Raw genomic sequence first — 18,668 nt, 5'->3', positions numbered from 1 at the left:
GGGGTGACAGGCTACAATGCGTTTCTTTAAAAGAATCGAAGACATTTCTCTTTTTCAAGGAACGCACATGTCCTGGGCCACCGCAAGCTAGGTTTCCCTCATCCAGCAAGGCTCTCCTGACCCCCTCTTCTTCCCACCCGCAGGTTTTCAGACAGCCTGACGGGGCCCAGCCTGGAGGAGCGTGCGGTGCGCTGGCAGTTCGTCCGCCTGGACAAGGACTTCAGCAACAGCATCAGCGAGCGGGAGCTGCGGCCCCTCAAGCTCTACATGAAGAGGAACACACGACCCAAGCGCTGCGTCCGCAAGTTCCTCAACTACTGCGACCTGGATGAGAACAAACTCATCTCCTTGCATGAGCTCAAAGGCTGCCTGGGGCTGAGCTAGCCCGACACACGTGGTACGTACACTCCCGTGCCCCTCGCTCACCTGTTGGTAACTCCACAATATTATTATTATTAACAACTCCAGCAGGTACAGAATGCCGCGGCGAGGCTCCTTATGGGATCATCATCATCATCATCATCATTTTTTATTTGTATGCCGCCTTTCCACAGTTAAAAAAACAATGCTCAAGGCGACTTACAGCATAACAAGATTTACATAATTACAAAAGTCATAAACAATAAATAAACCACATCAAAAAAATACACAACCAAATGGGAAACAATTTCCACAGAAATCAAAATCTAAAACTAAGAATACACCATTCATATCAGAGTTTAAAATGACATAGGTAAAAAAAAAAAACAGAGCCCTCTCTGCCCAGCAGCAGCAGTGGCAGCAGTCCTTTATAGGGCCCATCAGGCCCCGCCCTGGGCAGGACTGGGGTCCTCAGGCGCTGAGCAGGGGAGTCCTCCTGGGTGGTAGCCGCAGCAGCAGTTCTTATAGGCCTGTCAGGCCCCGCCCTGGGCCAGTCACATCAACAATGCCCTGTTTAAAAGGGGGAGCACATTCATCCAGTGTTTCACCAACTGCACTGGCTCCCGGTGGAGTACAGGGTCAGGTTCAAGGTGCTGGTTTTAACCTTTAAAGCCCTATGCGGTACCTACGGGACCGCCTCTCCTGGTATGCCCCGCAGAGGACCTTAAGGTCCACAAATGGCAACATTTTGGAGGTCCCAGGTCACAAGGTGGTTAGGTTGGTCTCAACTAAGGCCAGGGTCTTTTCAGCTGTGGCCCCGACTTGGCAGAACGCTCTGTCACAAGAGACTAGGGCCCTGCGGGACTTGACATCTTTCCGCAGGGCCTGCAAGACAGAGCTGTTCCGCCTGGCCTTTGGTTTGGACTCAGTCTGGCCCTTATGTTTCCCTCCCCTTATGGTCTTGATTTATCGGCTACTTTTAAAATGAGGCTGCATTTTAAATTGCATTTAAATTAAGTCCTGTGAAACTTCTCACTTGCTCAGCCAGCTCCCTGTTTTTCTGCCTCCAAATTGGTCACCTGGCTTTCCTTAATCCAGAATGCGGCAGCTAGACTGGTAACTGGGAGCGGCTGCCGAGACCATATAACACCGGTCTTGAAAGACCTACACTGGCTCCCAGTACATAGACAACTGATGGGTTGTCACCAGGTTGGTGCCACTACCGAGAAGGCCCTCTGCCTGGTTCCCTGTACTCTCACTTCTCGCAGTGAGGGAACCGCCAGAAGGCCCTCAGAGCTGGACCTCAGTGTCCGGGCTGAACGATGGGGGTGGAGACGCTCCTTCAGGTATACAGGGCAGTAGGCGTTAGGGCTTTAAAGATCAAGGCTCTATGTGGGGCTACCTTTGAAGGTGACCCAGAAACTACAACTAATCCAGAATGCGGCAGCTAGACTGGTGACTGGGAGCGGCCACCAAGACCACATAACGCTGGTCTTGAAAGACCTACACTGGCTCCCAGTACGTTTCCGAGCACAATTCAAAGTGTTGGTGCTGACCTTGAAAGCCCTAAACGGCCTCAAAGGCCCAGTATACCTGAAGGAGCGTCTCCATCCCCATCGTTCAGCCTGGACACGGAGGTCCAGCGCTGAGGGCCTTCTGGTGGTTTCCTTGCTGCGAGAAGCCAGGTTACAGGGAACCAGGCAGAGGGCCTCCTCGGTAGTGGCACCCGCCCTGTGGAACACCCTCCCATCAGATGTCAAAGAGAAAAATAACTACCAGACATTTAGAAGACATCTGAAGGCAGCCCTGTTTAGGGAAGCTTTTAATGTTTGATAGATTATTGTATTTTAATATTTTGTTGGAAGCCGCCTAACGTGGCTGGGGAAACCCAGCCAGATGAGTGGGGTATAAATAATAAATTATTATTATTATTATTATTATTATTATTATTATTATTGTTGTTGTTGTTGTTGTTATTATTATTATTATTATTATTATTATTCCTTGCCCATCTCCTTGGCCTCTGGTCTCTAAAGCAGCAGCCCCAGCAGCAACCTCGCCAGCCTCTGAGATTTGCCAGGGCTTGGAACAAACTGTTCCTCTCTGAAAGCCTCACCACCGCCCCCCAACCACTCTTCCCCACCCCACTCATATAACTTAAATCCAGCTCCAGCCTCTCCCTCTACCAGCTTCCATCGCAGACAAAGGGGGACTCTGTGCAATTCCTTCTGATGGATTAAGCGTGGATTAGCTGTGCGGAACACAGTTGCCTGCAAAATGCTTTCTCGGAGCAGAAAGGGGCGGGGGGTTGATTAGGTTAACTTGAAACGCTCTACGCACCTCTCCAAACAGGGCAAATTGATTTCTTGTTCCTTGCAACTGCGAGTGGGAGATTCGAAACCCTAATTAAAGTCTAAAATGCTTTAGGTTTCTTTTTTCCCCTGTTAACTTCGCACAATGCAGGTGACGAAATTTTATTTTATTTTATATAATTTATTTACAACATAGTCCACAACAACTCATACATACAAACAAACAAACAAACCCACCGCCGTTGCCAATTTAATTGTCAAAATTAAACTCCTATCCCCTTACACAAAGAAAACATAATATAAAAATAAAAGACTTCCTTTGTCCTGTAAATGGCCTCCTTATTTACTTCTTGTGTACTATTTCTTTTACATGTGATTATTACAATTTTTCCTAATTATGACTTTAAAAAACCACAAAGTCTCCTGTAGAAATTAATCGAAACAAGTCCAGGTGTATATTTTGGGTAAAGTATTCTCTACATTTTCCCCATTCTTTTTGAAATCCTTGTCTGGGCTGTCCCCTAATAATCTCTGTTAATCTGGCCAATTCAGTATCATCTAATAATTTAGCCTGCCATTCCTTTTTTGTTGGCACAAATTCTTTTTTTCCAGTTTCTGGCAATTAAGGTCCTCACCGCGCCTGTGGCATAAAGGAATATTTTCCGATCTTCTTTTGCTATACCTGTGTCTGTTATTCCTAATAGGAAAGCTTCTGTAATTTTCACAAAGTTGTATTTAAATATTTTTTTAAGTTCATCATATACTATATCCCAGAAGCTTTTGATTTTTTTACAGGTCCACCAGATATGTATAAGTGACAAAATTTTAATTTTGCCTTTCTTCACTTCCTTAATTCTCCCAGAGCTTCTCCCTGCCTTTCGGGTTGGTTTTTCCTCTTCCCCAATTTAATTCACTGCCTGTAGCACAAGTTTCTGGAAACTATCTTCAGGAGCAAAGAATGACCGTCTGAAAAACTTTCCGTTCGCATTCAGGTTATCTCTCTAGGGTGGGGATGTGAAATTAAGGATGGGTCAGTTTTGAAGGCTGGGTGTGGGTCCCATAGCCGCCTCTGTGAAAGACTCAGCTGCTATTTTATAACAGATTAGGCACAGGGTATGTTTGGGGATGCTGGTGGTGCTGTGGGTTAAACCACAGAGCCTAGGACTTGCCGATCAGAAGGTCGGCGGTTCGAATCCCTGCAGTGGGGTGAGCTCCCGTTGCTCGGTCCCTGCTCCTGCCAACCTAGCAGTTCGAAAGCACGTCAAAGTGCTAGTAGATAAATAGGTACCACTCCAGCAGGAAGGTAAACGGCGTTTCCGTGCGCTGCTCTGGTTTGCCAGAAGCGGCTTAGTCATGCTGGCCACATGACCCGGAAGCTGGACGCCAGCTCCCTCGGCCAGTAAAGCGAGATGAGCGCCGCAACCCCAGAGTCGGCCACGACTGGACCTAATGGTAGGGAAGTCCTAGGCTCTGTGGTTTAACCCATAGCTCCACCCGCGTTCCTTCAGTAGCTTAGGACCTCATCAAATCTAAATCCGGCCCTGGAGATATGTGACCCCGGCTCTTCCGTGAAGCTCACCTTTGCTGAATCTCATCCCAGCTGAACTCACAGGACTATGCACTGCTAATCTACAAAAAGCTTACCTATGTTGATCGTTTGCATCCTGAAAGAAAAAGCCACGTGTGCAATATCTCCCTTTCTACGCGCCTAGATGTGATTCTTAGTCGCCGCAGGTGACCAGGCTGGTGGTGGATTGTGAGCCTCCGCCGAACTTAATTTCTCTCCCTCTTTCTCTCTCCATAGACTTCCCCCTGACAAAGAATGGCGCTTTCCCCCTCCAGAAGCCCAGGGGGCGCTCTCTCATTCTCTGAACACTGCATTCCCGCCTCTGGTTGCAGACTCTTTGCACTTTAAAGAGACGGACTGGACTTTCTGCCCAGAAGGTTGACGATGGTTCCGGGAAGTGGAGATATACGTGGAAAGGGGTGGGACAAATGTGGCTGTCAGTCCATTTTCTGTGTTTTCCTTTTTATTTTATTTTTTTGCTTTTTTAAAAAAGAAACGTAGTTAACAACAGGCCTGCAGAAACCATCTACCTTAGTAGATTTTTTTATATATGTATAAAAAATAAGAAATAATAATCTTTGCTTTGTTTTTGCAACGTAATTTTTAAGAGAGAGAGAAAAAAGTGAATGTAAGGGGACTTCCATGTTTGTTAGAGGGTGTTTCAAAAGGCTGTGCTTTTCAGTTGCGTAAAAAAATCAGCTGGGTTTTAAAATGAATTGTAGTCTGTTTATTTGAATCAATAAATTATGGATATACAAGGGTGGTTTCTTTCATATTTCTGGGTTCCTTTTCGTGGAATTAATATCGGGGGCCTAACTTGAATATTGAAAAATTGTACTTATCTGCTTGTTGTTGTCGTTTAGTCGTTTAGTCGTGTCCGACTCTCCGTGACCCCCTGGAGCAGAGCACGCCAGGCACTCCTGTCTTCCACTGCCTCCCGCAGTTTGGTCAAACTCATGCTGGTAGCTTCGAGAACACTGGCCAACCAATTCATCGCCAAAGAACTGGTGCTTTTGAATTATGGTGCTGGAGGAGACTCTTGAGAGTCCCATGGACTGCAAGAAGATCAAACCTCTCCATTCTGAAGGAAATCAGCCCTGAGTGCTCACTGGAAGGACAGATCCTGAAGCTGAGGCTCCAAGACTTTGGCCACCTCATGAGAAGAGAAGACTCCCTGGAAAAGACCCTGATGCTGGGAAAGATTGAGGGCACAAGGAGAAGGGGGTGACAGAGGACGAGATGGTTGGACAGTGTTCTTGAAGCTACAATCATGAGTTTGACCAAACTGCGGGAGGCAGTGGAAGACAGGAGTGCCTGGCGTGCTCTGGTCCAGGGGGTCATGAAGAGTCGGACACGACTAAACAACTAAACAACAACAACAACAACAGATAGGGTTGCCTTCAGATGTCTTCTAAAAGTCAGATAGTTGTTTATTTCTTTGACGTCTGATGGGAGAGCGTTCCACAGGGAGGGCGACACAACCGAGAAGGCCCTCTGCCTAGTTCCCTGTAACCTCACTTCTCGCAGGGAGGGAACCGCCAAAAGGCCCTCGGAGCTGGACCTCAGTATCCGGGCAGAACGATGGGGGTGGAGACGCTCCTTCAGATATACTGGGCCTTTGGGCTTTAAAGGTCAGCACCAACACTTTGAATTGTGCTCAGAAACGTACTGGGAACCAATGTAGGTCTTTCAGAACCGTTGTTACATGGTCTTGGCTGCCACTCCCGGTCACCAGTCTAATGTATTTGTGTGCAAGCCAGTTTTATCTTATTTTAACCTTCCATTTGATTTCCTTTCCCCTGTTCCCCTGTACCTATTACCCCTTTGTAACCACTTCCTGCCCACCACAGCCTGTTATAACTCGGGTTCCAGTGCAGCCCTGTGGCTGAGGCTGGGGAAAACAAGTATTTTTTTCTATACTTCCCTGCTCAAAATTCCTTGGCGTTTTGCGCCCTCTGCTGGAATAACACAGCATTACTTAAGAAGGGTTTATGCTCAGGTAAAACGGATCTCTCTCTTCTTAGGTTGCTTACTAAATCCTTTATTTTCATACTCAAAGCGATTCGTTCCTAAAACAAGAGGTGCTGGACCAGGGGCCTGCACAGAAGCTGAAAATCCTGTGCCTCTTTTTCCCGTTCTGCGTAACCTGTCATCAAATGCGCAAATGTGCCTATATCTTAAATGGATTTTCTGCCTATATACATAGAAACTAAAGGCTGTCGTCACGCTCCGCAGTTGCAGATGCAGGTGGGGTGATCTGTGGGCGGCGGGTAAGCAGGGTGGTGAGATGCAAAGATAGGCGGGTTGGTCTAACTTGGACACACCTTCATAGAATTGTAGAGTTGGAAGGGACCCCGAGGGTCATGTAGTCCAACCCCTCGCAATGCAGGAATCTCAGCTAATGCATCCACGACAGGGTTGCCATATTCCCACATATTGTGAAGAGCAAAAAAGGAAACACATTTGCTGACTGGTGACCCTACTCATGAAAAAGATGTGTCCTGAAAAAAGGTGAGGAGCGCACTCTTGCGCTTGAGGGCTTCCTGTGGGTTTCCCACAGACATCTGGTTGGCCACTGTGGGAGCAAGTTCTTATCACACTCTTATCTGGACCTGGGGAAATGCAGCGGTTCTGTGATGGGACGTGTACTTTGCACGGAAAAAGTATCAGATGCAGTCCTTGGCATCTCCAGCTGGGGCTGGGAGAGACCTCTATCTGAAACTGCCAGTTAGAGTAGGCAATACTGAGCCCAGTGGACCAATGGTCTGATTCAGTATAAGGCAGCTCCCTGTGTTCTTATGTATCAGGAAGGCCTCATTTACTGCTTCCTGCCACAGCTCCTGGTTTTGCCTTTGGGGAAAAGGTAAAGGGACCCCTGACCATTAGGTCCAGTCGTGACCGACTCTGGGGTTGCAGCGCTCATCTTGCTTTACTGGCCGAGGGAGCCGGCGTACAGCTTCCGGGTCATGTGGCCAGCATGACTAAGCCGCTTCTGGCCAACCAGAGCAGCGCATGTAAACGCCGTTTACCTTCCCGCCTGAGCAGTACCTATTTATCTACTTAAACTGCGTGATTTTGAGCTGCTAGGTTGGCAAACGCAGGGACCGAGCTCACCCCGTCGTGGGGATTCAAACTGCTGACCTTCTGATCAGCAAGCCCTAGGCTCTGTGGTTTAACCCACAGAGCCACCCACGTCCCTATTATTATTATTATTATTATTATTATTATTATTTATTATTTATACCCTGCCCATCTGGCTGGATTTCCCCAGCCACTCTGGGCGGCTTCCAACAGAACACTAACAATACAATAACCTATTAAACATTAAAAGCTTCCCTAAACAGGGCTGCCTTCAGATGTCTTCTAAACGCCAGATAGCTGTTTATTTCCTTGACATCTGGTGGGAGGGCGTTCCACAGGGCGGGCACCACTACCGAGAAGACCCTCTGCCTGGTTCCCTGTAACTTGGCTTCTCGCAGGGAGGGAACCGCCAGAAGGCCCTTAGCGCTGGACCTCAGTGTCTGGGTAGAACGATGGGGGTGGAGACGCTCCTTCAGGTATACTGGACCGAGGCCGTTTAGGGCTTTAAAGGTCAGATGTAGTGCACATTGTTTTTGTTACCCCACCCATCTGGGTGGCTCCCAACATCATCATCATCATCAACATCGTCAAAGCTATCAAACATTACATGCTTCCCTAAACAGGGAAGTGCACATGGACATAAATGCGCAGAACTGCACATGAACACTAGATCCATGCGCCATGCTCAGCCAGCCACATCGCCCACTGCAGCTGCTGACGTACCTTTTGAACTGTGCCTGCACAGCCTGTTGGCATTCTTCCAAATATATATATTTTTTAAAAACCACCAAAGGCCTCCTTGGCTTTTAAATCAGCAGAGGGCAAGGGCTGTTAATGAGTGCAAGCATGCAAGAGACAGAGCGGAGCCGCCAACAAATTAATGTTATTTATTTATGTATCTTATTCATGTATTTATTTATTTAAAGGCATGTATCCAAGCCACTTAATATTTAAACGTCTCGAAGCACTATGCAAAAACGCAGCACAGATAGAACCTAACTTCTGTTGTCAATGCTCTGGTGGCTTCCGGGCTTAGATCACTGCAATGTGCTATACTTGGGGCTGCCCTTGAAGACGGTTCAGAAACCGTAGCTGGTGCAGAACTCAGTGGTTTAGATTGAAGACCAGGGTCGAAGCACATAAACACCAATCCTGCCTCAACTGTACCAGCAACTAAGGGGTTTCTAGGCTCAGTTTTTGCTTATAAAGCGATAAAGGTTGGAGGATGGATGGCGGCTAACAGATTGAGGTTGAATCCTCACAAGACAGAAGTACTGTTCTTGGGGGGCAGGGGGTGGGCTGATGTGGAGGACTCCCGGGTCCTGAATGGGGTAACTGTGTCCCTGAAGGACCAGGTGCGCAGCCTGGGAGTCATTCTGGACTCACAGCTGTCCATGGAGGTGCAGGTCAATTCTGTGTCCAGGGCAGCTATCTACCAGCTCCATCTGGTGCGCAGGCTGAGACCCTACCTGCCCGCAGACTGTCTCGCCAGAGTGGCGCATGCTCTAGTTATCTCTCATTTGGACTACTGCAATGCGCTCTCTGTGGGGCTACCTTTGAAGGTGACCCGGAAACTGCAACTAATCCAGAATGCGGCAGCTAGACTGGTGACTGGGAGCGGCCGCCGAGACCATATTAACACTGGTCCTGTAAGACCTACATTGGCTCCCAGGAAGTTTCCGAGCACAATTCAAAGTGTTGGTGCTGACCTTTAAAGCCCTAAACGGCCTCGGTCCAGTATACCTGAAGGAGCGTCTCCACCTCCATCGTTCTGCCTGGACACTGAGGTCCAGGGTCTTCTGGCGGTTCCTTCACTGCGAGAAGCCAAGTTATAGGGAACCAGGCAGAGGGCCTTCTCGGTGGTGGCACCCGCCCTGTGGAACGCCCTCCCACCAGATGTCAAAGAGAACAACAACTACCAGACTTTTAGAAGACATCTGAAGGCAGCCCTGTTTAGGGAAGCTTTTAATGTTTGATGCATTACTGTATTTTAATATTTTGTTGGAAGCCGCCCAGAGTGGCTGGGGAAACCCAGCTAGATGGGTTTACCTTTGGTTTTTAAATTGGGAAGATAGTTAAATCCATCAATGGCTTTGTACTAATTTTTTAAGTATAGTGGGCAGATCTGCTCCTTAAAACGTACAGTCATACCTCGGGTTACAGACGCTTCGGGTTGTGCGATTTTGGGTTGCGCACTGCGCCGAACTCGGAAGTACCGGAACAGGTTACTTCCAGGTGTCGGTGCTTGCGCATGCGCAGAAGCACTAAATAGCACTTTGCACATGCGCAGAAGCACCAAATTGCGACCCACGCATGCGCAGATGCAGCGCTGGGGGTTGCGAACGTACTTCCCGCACGGATCACGTTCGCAACCCGAGCGTCCACTGTCTAGTATTTTCAGCAGAGTATTTTAGTTTTTGCTATTTTCCTAACTGGGGCTAATATCTATGTTATTTCTACTTTTTATTATGTGCTGGGTGCTGCCACCCCTTCTCACACGGCTTGCCAGCCCCACCTACCCCCATCAAAACCCCATATCACAGCTCCTCTTTGTCCCCCCGCAATCCCCGCTTTATTCAAACTTCTACTATTGTTTAAGACCACTGTTTTAAAACCTGCCTTCTCTTTCACTCCACTCCCCCACCCTGACCCCGTGCAAATCCAGGACTTCGACAAGGTGCTACAAATCCTCCAACGAGGGCTGCGTGACGACAGCCTTCCTTTTTATGTATATAGGGGAAATTGCTTTGAGACACCTTGGTGCAAAAATGTAACGGATAATAATTATTGAGCATAGCCCAGAACAATCTGCAACTGGGGAGGGAGTAGACAGTGCCCTTTGACAAATTAAGAATTGGGGTCCCAACAGCGTGCCCCTATTGTCCTCCACGCAATGATGGTCATAGCTCAGTAGCAGCACATCTGCTCTGCACGCGGACGGTCCCAGGTTCCTTCTCTGCTGTGTCCAGGTATATCTGGGGGAAATTGTGGATCTGAAATGCTGGAGAGCTGCTGCCAGTCAGTGTGGGAAACAAAATAAAAAAAATCCTTCCAGTAGTACCTTAGAGACCAACTAAGTTTGTTATTGGGACGCGGGTGGCGCTGTGGGTTAAACCACAGAGCCTAGGACTTGCCGATCAGAAGGTCGGCGATTCGAATCCCCGCGATGGAGTGAGCTCCTGTTGCTCGGTCCCTGCTCCCACCAACCTAGCAGTTCGAAAGCACGTCAAAGTGCAAGTAGATAAATAGGTACCGCTCTGGTGGGAAGGTAAACAGCGTTTCCGTGTGCTGCTCTGGTTCGCCAGAAGCGGCTTAGTCATGCTGGCCACATGACCCGGAAGCTGTACGACGGCTCCCTCGGCCAATAAAGCGAGATGAGCGCTGCAACTCCAGAGTCGTCCGCGACTGGACCTAATGGTCAGGGGTCCCTTTACCTTTTTAAGTTTGTTATTGGTATGAGCTTTTGTGTGGTCTCTAAGGTGCTACTGGAAGGAATTTTTTTAGTCATACCTTGGGTTAAAGACGCTTCTGGCTGAGCGTTTTCGGGTTGCGCTCTGCGGCGACCCGGAAGTAACAGAACGGGTTACTTCCAGGTTTCACCGCTCACGCATGCGCAGACGCTCAAAATGGCGTCACGTGCATGCGCAGAAGCGGCAAATCGCGACCCGCGCAGACACGGGTTGCATTCTGCTCAGGTTGCGAACGGGGCTCCGGAACGGATCCTGTTCGCAACCAGAGGTACCACTGTATTCTGTTTCCAATACTGAGGTAGATAGAGCAATGGTCTAACTAAGGCACCCCCAACCTTCGGCCCTCCAGATGTTTTCGACTACAGTTCCCATCATCCCTGAGCACTGGTCCTGTTAGCTAGGGATCATGGGAGTTGTAGGCCAAAACATCTGGAGGGCTGCCGGTTGGGGGACGCCTGATCTAACTCGATACAAGGAGTTTCCTGTGTCCCGAGGAGGGAAGCAAAAGTAACTTGGGAATCGCGAGGCTTCCTCCCCCCAGCTCCCCCCCCCCTTGCTAGGAAAAGCTTCCCTTGCTGAAACGCTGTTCCTTTTTTAAGATACAGGAATAATGGAGGTGGCCAGATGTCATTATCAGCCATCAGAAGTTGGCAACTGTCCTCTTAGCCCAGACTGACAAGTCAGACGACAGCTCCACGCTGGATGGGGGGGGGGGGCAGCAGCAGCAGCAGCAGCAGCAGCAAAAGAGAAAAGGCCCTCCCCCTTTTACGAGGCCGGGGAGCATGCGCATTAACGCCAGCAGGGAAGGGAGGACCCTTTCCTCTCTCCGTCCGCGCCCTTTCCTATTCCGGGACAGGCTTGCGAGCGAGCAAGCGAGGCGGAGGCGGGCTGGGGGGGCTGTTGAGAAAGCGCGCGCGCGCGCCAGCCAGCCGAAGCGGGCGGGGTTTTGGCAACCCGGGAAACGGAGCAAAGGGAGATCCCACCCCCCCCTTGTCCACTCCCCTCTTTCTCCGGTAGGGCTTTTCCCGTCGGGGCGGCTGCTGCAGCTGCGCCCTAACACACCCGGCACCCCAAAAAGAGCTTTCTGGGGTGTGTGTGTTGCGGGGGGGGGGGGAGTGCCAAGTAAGTGGCCCTGGGGGAGGAAGCTGCGGATGACTTTGCAGCCGGCGGAAGGAGCAGCAGCAGCAACTGGAGGAGGAGGCAGCGGCGGCGGCGGCGGCGGCGATTGCGGTTTCAGCAGCAGCGGCGCCGGCGAGCTCGGGAGCCCCGTGGAACGTTGAGGCGCCGGGAAGGAAAACACCCCCCATTGTGACGTCGCGTTCTTCGGAAGTGGAAAGTTTGTCCCAGCGTTCGAAAGGCGCGCCCGCTCGCCTTTGATCTCCTGGGCTCCCTCGCTCGAAAAGAAAGGACCCCCCCCTTCCTCCCCCCGCGGCCAGAGGAAGCGGCTACTTTTTCTTTCCCCCTCTCCCGCTGCTTCTTCCAAGGTGAGTGTGGCGCTGATGGGAGGCTTCTCCCTTCATTTTCCCTGGGTGGGTGCGCGCACGTTTCTCCCCCCCCCCACACACCCTCCTATCCGGAGCAACCCCTCCCCTCCCCACTGGGGGCGGCGGCGGTTCCAACACGTGTGCCCCGTAACGAGGAGAAGCCCGAGCGTGGGTCGGGGGCTCGCTCGGAACCTCTCTTGCCCGACCGATCGTGTGAACGCACTTTTCTCGGTCGACGCTCGCTTGAAGGCGTGGGGGGAGACGGCGCCGGGCCCTTTGATTTGTACACCCCCCCCCCACCGATTTTGACAGAAATTTGGGGTGGGGTTTTTAGAGCTGCTTCGCTTCTTTCGCCCTCTCCACTCAACGTACGCGCCTTTCCAGAAGTTGCCCAAAATCCTTGCAAAAAAAAAAGTTTGCAAATCTTTGAAGTGGGGGGGTCGCGATGAGGAAGAGGGGCGCGTGGCTTTTTCACGACCCCGGCTGCCTTCCTGTTTGATTTCCGTACAGATTCGTAGAAGCGCCTACAAGGACTCGATTTCGGGGGGATGTGGGGTGGGGTCTGATTTTACAAATCTGGTAGCTTTAACTTCCTTGTAAAGAGAAGCGAGGCGGGTGTGGGTCTCGCCTCCCCCCACCCCACCCCACCGACGTTGGAAACTTCTCCTGGGTGGGACATCTGGGGTTTGAATTAAAACTGCCGTTTAGACAGGAACAAGCGGAGCGAGCGCTCGGGCGGCTGCGGACGCGTGTTCGCTTTCCGGAAGCGGCGCGCACGCTTGCCTGAAAGAGGTGGGGCGGGGGGGGGGTTGACCGGAGTAAGCAAGGGGGTCTCTCTCTTCAAATCTTTAATGTAGGGAGGGGCTGCCCACCCCCCGTTCTTTCCCTGCTTGGACAGTACTTTGCTAGATTTGAATCGGTGCCACGTTCAGAAGACGCCCTAGAGAGTCGGATCTGGTGTGTTGTGTGAATTGGGGCACACTCTCCGATCTGGAGGGATTCGGGGGGGGCGGGGGAGATCTAATTCATCTGAGACTCCCCGGGGGGGGTGGAGAGAGGCTTGGACATCTCATTTCCTTCCAGTTATCTAGGGACCCGTCTCTCCCTCGCCGCCCCGCGCTTTTCCCTTTGTTACAGCTGCTCTCTTCAGAGCAGGCGAAAACTTTTTAATAAAGGCAAAAGACACGTGTGAGTTTTGCGCTCTCGTCTGGATGGTGCCCTTTGGCCTCCCCCACTCCGGTCACGTAGAGCTCTTTGACCCAGTTCCTCTGTAGCAATAGCGAGGGAGGGGGAAGGAGTTGAGCCGCGGAGGAAATCTGTGTGAACTCATTTTTGTTTCCATTCAGATCTTTCTCTGTGTGTTTCATTCTTTTCCATATCTGTCTGCCAAAAAAAAGGGGGGGGGGAGAAATCTTCAGCTTCTTGGAGGTTGCCATTTTGAAACGGGGGGAGTTGCCTTGGTTTTCGTTTTTTAAAAAGTCCTGGCGTGATTTTGAAATGCAATTTTCATTTCATTTTGTTACTTCCAGTATGGAGGAGAGAAACTTTCCTCTGCGTCTGTGTCTAAAACTTTTGTCACCTGTTCCTCAACTTGGCTGAGAATTATTTTTCTGCCATGCCTCTTTTTTTTTGTGTGTCTTCCTTCTCCCCTGTCCCAAAGTATTTTGAATTTTTGGAGAATTTTTTTTTGGGGTGGGGAGAACGACAGACACCTGGAAAAGTGGCGTGGCAATAAAATCAAGTCTCCGTCAACGTAGAAAGTTCTTAACGCTCAGGATTGCAAACTGGGTGAGTGTAGTAGCCTTGCAGATACCCACCTACTCGCAATTAATAACTTTTTCGGCTGCTGGGCCCTAGCAAGGAACTGAAATCAAAACCCCAGGTTTGAAATGAGCGTGGGGAGTACATGCGTCTAGGAGTCTCTGTAAACTTGAGAGTGACCTTCAGACCTGTCCTGTGTTCTCCTAAGATGCTGGCTTCCTTTGATGTGGTTTTTGCGTGTGGGAGAAGTTGGGAATCAAAATGGAAGTTCACACTCTTGAAATTAGGAATGCACACAAACACAACCAGATCACAGATTTGGAACCTAGGCAGGCTCACCGAAACGAGGCCTTGTGACCCCTCTGCCAGTCCCTTTGGGAGGTTTGCGGTGGAAGAATCCCACCCCCCTCGCTGAGATCTGGTGTGGTGTTGAGGCGGGTTTTAGGCTGGGGAAATCCTTTTTTCGGATCCTTGCTCAGCCCCAAAGCACACTGGGAGGCCTTTTGCCTGCCTTGCAGGGTGTTGTGAGAATAATAATAATAATAATAATAATTTATTATTTGTACCCCGCCTGTCTGGCTGGGTCTCCCCAGCCACTTTGGGCAGCTTCCAACAAAGATTAAAAATACATTAAAATGTCACATGTTAAAAACGTCCCTGAACAGGGCTGCCTTCAGATGTCTTCTAAATGTCAGGTAGTTGTTTATCTCTTTGACATCTGATGGGAGGGTGCTCCACAGGGCGGGTGCCACTACCGAAAAGGCCCTCTGCCTGGTTCCCTGTAGCTTTGCTTCTCACAGTGAGGGAACTGCCAGAAGGCCCTTGGCGCTGGACCTCAGTGTCCAGAATATAAGGCAGGGGTAGGCAACCTAAGGCCCAGGGGCCGGATGCGGACCAATCGCCTTCTCAATCCGGCCCGCGGACGGTCCCGGAATCAGCGTGTTTTTACACAAGTAGAATGTGTGCTTTTATTTAAAATACATCTCTGGGTTATTTGTGGGGCATAGGAATTCATTCATTTTCTTTGCCAAAATATAGTCCGGCCCACCACATGGTCTGAGGGACGGTGGACCAGTCCCTGGCTGAAAAAGGTGGCTGACCCCTGATATAAGGGGATAGATCACCCATGGCTTAGGGAAATTGGGGTGTTCTTAGTTACCCATACAGTGGTGCCTCGCAAGACGAAATTAATTTGTTCCGCGAGTTTTGTCGTCTTGCGATTTTTTTCGTCTTGCGAAGCACGGTGTCGGGAAAGTTTTGGAAAAGCTTCAAAAATCACCAAAGTCTTTAAAAACCTCAAAAAAGGCTACCACACCGCGTTCTATGAGTTGCTCCTCAAAGTCAAGTCGCAACTGTATTAACGGTGTTAAGAAAAAGGAAACAAACTTGCAAGACGTTTCCGTCTTGCAAAGCAAGCCCATAGGGAAAATCGTCTTGCGAAGCAGCTCAAAAAACGAAAAACCCTTTCGTCTAGCGAGTTTTTTGTCTTGCGAGGCATTCGTCTTGCGAGGTACCACTGTACTTCCCTGTTAGGGGATTAGAATAGGACTTCTCCAGGAGTCCTTGCTTGTTCTGGGTTGGAGAGAAAAGGGGAGGGAGGTGATATTGCCTGGTTTCTGTGCTGCTTTGAGGAGGGTCAGCGTTCAAGTGCCACCCCGCCGCAGAATCCTTCCATGACCTCGCGCAGCTCGCTGGCCACAGTCCAGAGCAAAGGGACGTGTATCGACGTTCTGCTGGAACGAACAGGACTCCGAACCTCCTGTGGGCTTCCCCCGCTGCCTCCCAGTCTCACTTCCCCTCTCTGTGAAATGGGTTTAAAAAAGCACTAGTTTTATTATTACTTTCTGCATTTTGGCCCCACCTTCGAAGGAGCTCAAGGTGGCAGGCGTGGCTCTCCCCCATCTCATTTAATTCTTCCGTGCGGACAAGGGTAGGTCAGGCTGAGAGGCGGTGACTGGCCCCAGGTCAGCCGGTGAGCTTCGTGTGGCCCGGTGGGGATTTGAACTCGCGTCTTGCAGGGCCTAATCTGGTGCATTTAACCACTGGCTCTCGGGGTGATCTGTGAAGGCAAATTCAGTACTGTACCTGAGCCCATGTCAAATTAAGGGCATAGGAAAGAGAGACCTGTGTTTGTTTACTCCTACTGCCCTAAACTGCTGGGACGCATTCTGCCCGCACAGTGGCCAGCCAGATGTCTATGGGATGCTCACAAGCCGGGCACAGGAGGAGTAGAATTGGAGAGTGGGAAGGGCTCCCCAAAGGTCATCTATTCCAACCCCCTGCAATGCTTATTTTGCCCCATGCGGGGCTCGAACCCACAGCCCTGAGATTAAGAGTCTCATGCTCTAGCTGTCTCTTGGGGCCCGCAATCCATAGGCAGCGTCCCTCTGATCCTGGAGTTAAAAATATAGCCACCAGCGATAGCTCAGTCGGTAGAAACTGAGAGACCCTTGATCTCAGGGTCAAGGGTTCGAGACCCGTGTTGGGCAAAAGATTCCTGCATTGCAGGGGGTTGGACTGGATGATCCTCAGGGGTCCCTTTCAACTCCAGAATTCTGTGACCTTTCATCCAGGGAGCTCAAGTACATGGTCCTCCCCAATATTACTCTCACAACAACGCTGTGAGGTAGGTTAGGTTGAGAGGCAGTTGCTGGCCCAAGGTCACCCAGTGAGCATCGTGATTGGGTGAGGACCGGAAACCCTGCTCTCTCCCAAGGTCTGGTGTGACACTCTAACCACTACACCACACTGCCTCCCTGCCGTTATCTGGACACCCACAAATTCCCCCACCCATGCGCTACTACAACTACTATTTCCGAGGCCTCAGGTGTATGGGGAGAAGGGCAGAATCTAAAACCGAATGCCAGATTTGGCATTCTGGAAATCTTGATTTTGAAAAAAAGCCCCCGCAAGGTTTCTGGACCTTATGACTGTGACAGTCAGGTCAGATTGAAAGTGTTGGGGGGGGGTGCTCCTTTCAGATAGGCAGAAAGTGAGATTGGTAGGACTTTCAGTGGGGGTGTAATAGTAGTAGGGGATTCTGTTCTTCCCCTTGAATAGAACAAGTAGAACTAGCCGTGCAAATCATGCAACTCTGCAAATTTCAGGAACGCTGTTGCAATAATGCTGATAACGACAACAGCAGCGAAAATAATTTTTATTATTCATACCCAGCCCTTCTGACCCGACCGCCGGCCTGTTTCGCATTGCCATAGCGCTGGCGGCGACAGATGGAGCGTTTTGAGGCTGGCACACCCCCCCCCAAATCTGGGGGGCTCCCTGTGCACGTCGGTCAGCCACTTCTAGGAATGGGAGAAGCGAGACCGTTAAATGTCAGACCGTGAGAAGCAGTGGAGGAGAAGGCAGCCAGGGGGTGAAGGTGCAGGAAGGGGAAGTGGTTTGAAAAACTGTTCCAAACCAAGAATGGGCTGGAGAGAAATAGGGGGTAAAGGCAGGAATTAAATCGGGAGAGCCAGAGTCGCTAGGGCAGGAGTAGAATCACAGAATCCTAGACTTGGAAGGGACCCCAGGGGTCATCCAGTCCAACCCCCTGCAACGCTAAAGCATCCATGACAGATGGCCATCCGATCAGCGGTTCTCAACCTGTCGGTCCCCAGATGTTGTTGGACTACAACTCCCATCATCCCTGAGCTCTGGCCTTGCTAGCTAGGGGTGATGGGAGTTGTAGTTCCACAACATCTGGGGACCCACAGGTTGAGAAAGGCTGGTTGTCATTCCGGACTACAAATCCCATCAGTCCCCTGCCGGCGTGGCTGGGGGTGATGGGAATTGTAGTCCCGCAAGAGGATGCTTCCCTGCGTGTTGCCTCCCCTGCGCTAGAGTGACGCGCAGCCCACATTTTCAGAGGCGGAAATGGAAGTTGTCATTAACCCCGGACCTCTGTGGGTGTAGGGTGACTATGCTCTATCCCTTTGAGTAAATAAGTAAATAAATCTACCCTTCGCATAGGAAGTTAGTGGGAAACCAGGTCAACTTCAAGCCCCAGAGAATGGTGCGAGTCTAGTCTTTCTGCCTCTCTAGGGCCGCTACGTAGTTCTCACTTCCTGTTCCTGTTCAGAAGCTGCTGTTTGGTTGGTGGAACCGTGGTGCCGTTGTTGAGAATCAAGTCCTCGCATGTGACTAGTCCTCAATGCAATGGCTGTCCTGTGTGCATTCACCTCTTTCTAGTGAATCAGTTGCCCCAAAAGAAGATACCCCTATTTTTCGCTCTATAAGACGCACCAGACCACAAGACGCACCTAGTTTTTTGGAGGAGGAAAAACAAGAAAAAAAAATATTCTGAATCTCAGAAGCCAGAACAGCAAGAGGGATCGCTGCGCAGTGAAAGCAGCAATCCCTCTTGCTGTTTCTGGCTTCTGTGATAGCTGCACAGCTTGCATTCGCCCCATAAGACGCGCACACATTTCCCCTTACTTTTTAGGAGGGGAAAAGTGAGTCTTATAGAGCAAAAAATACTGTAGTTGTGTGCGGGGGGGGGGGGGGAGAGAAAGGAAGGAACCAACTCTTCCTATCATGGTCACCCACCAGAAATTCTGAGCTCGCCACAGGCGACCAAGCGGACGACTGTTTTATATAAGCTTTGCCTGATATCGGTTGCCACCTTGAGTGTCAT

The 18,668-nt window shown here is 50.3% G+C and overlaps 1 protein-coding gene and 1 long non-coding RNA gene across 3 annotated transcripts in view; one reads left to right on the top strand and one right to left on the bottom strand.

Moving 5' to 3' along the window:
* Positions 1-4,997, top strand: part of LOC308484249 (SPARC-related modular calcium-binding protein 1-like) — a 62,949-nt gene extending 57,952 nt beyond the window's left edge. For both annotated transcript variants that reach the window (XM_081019028.1, XM_081019029.1), the window contains exons 11-12: positions 144-397; positions 4,477-4,997. In XM_081019028.1, the coding sequence (XP_080875154.1) occupies positions 144-384 (241 nt within the window). In that variant the 3' untranslated portion in view covers positions 385-397; positions 4,477-4,997. The remainder of the gene's footprint in view (positions 1-143; positions 398-4,476) is intronic.
* Positions 1-18,668, bottom strand: part of LOC308484589 — an 81,032-nt gene that overhangs the window by 38,455 nt on the left and 23,909 nt on the right. The gene's annotated exons all lie outside the window — the stretch shown is intronic.

Source organism: Podarcis pityusensis (genome assembly GCF_964106645.2).
Source record: "Podarcis pityusensis genome assembly, chromosome: 8".
Taxonomy (NCBI): domain Eukaryota; kingdom Metazoa; phylum Chordata; class Lepidosauria; order Squamata; family Lacertidae; genus Podarcis; species Podarcis pityusensis.
The sequence above is the reverse complement of the archived record's forward strand: the minus strand, read 5'-3'. Positions and strand labels throughout refer to the sequence as shown.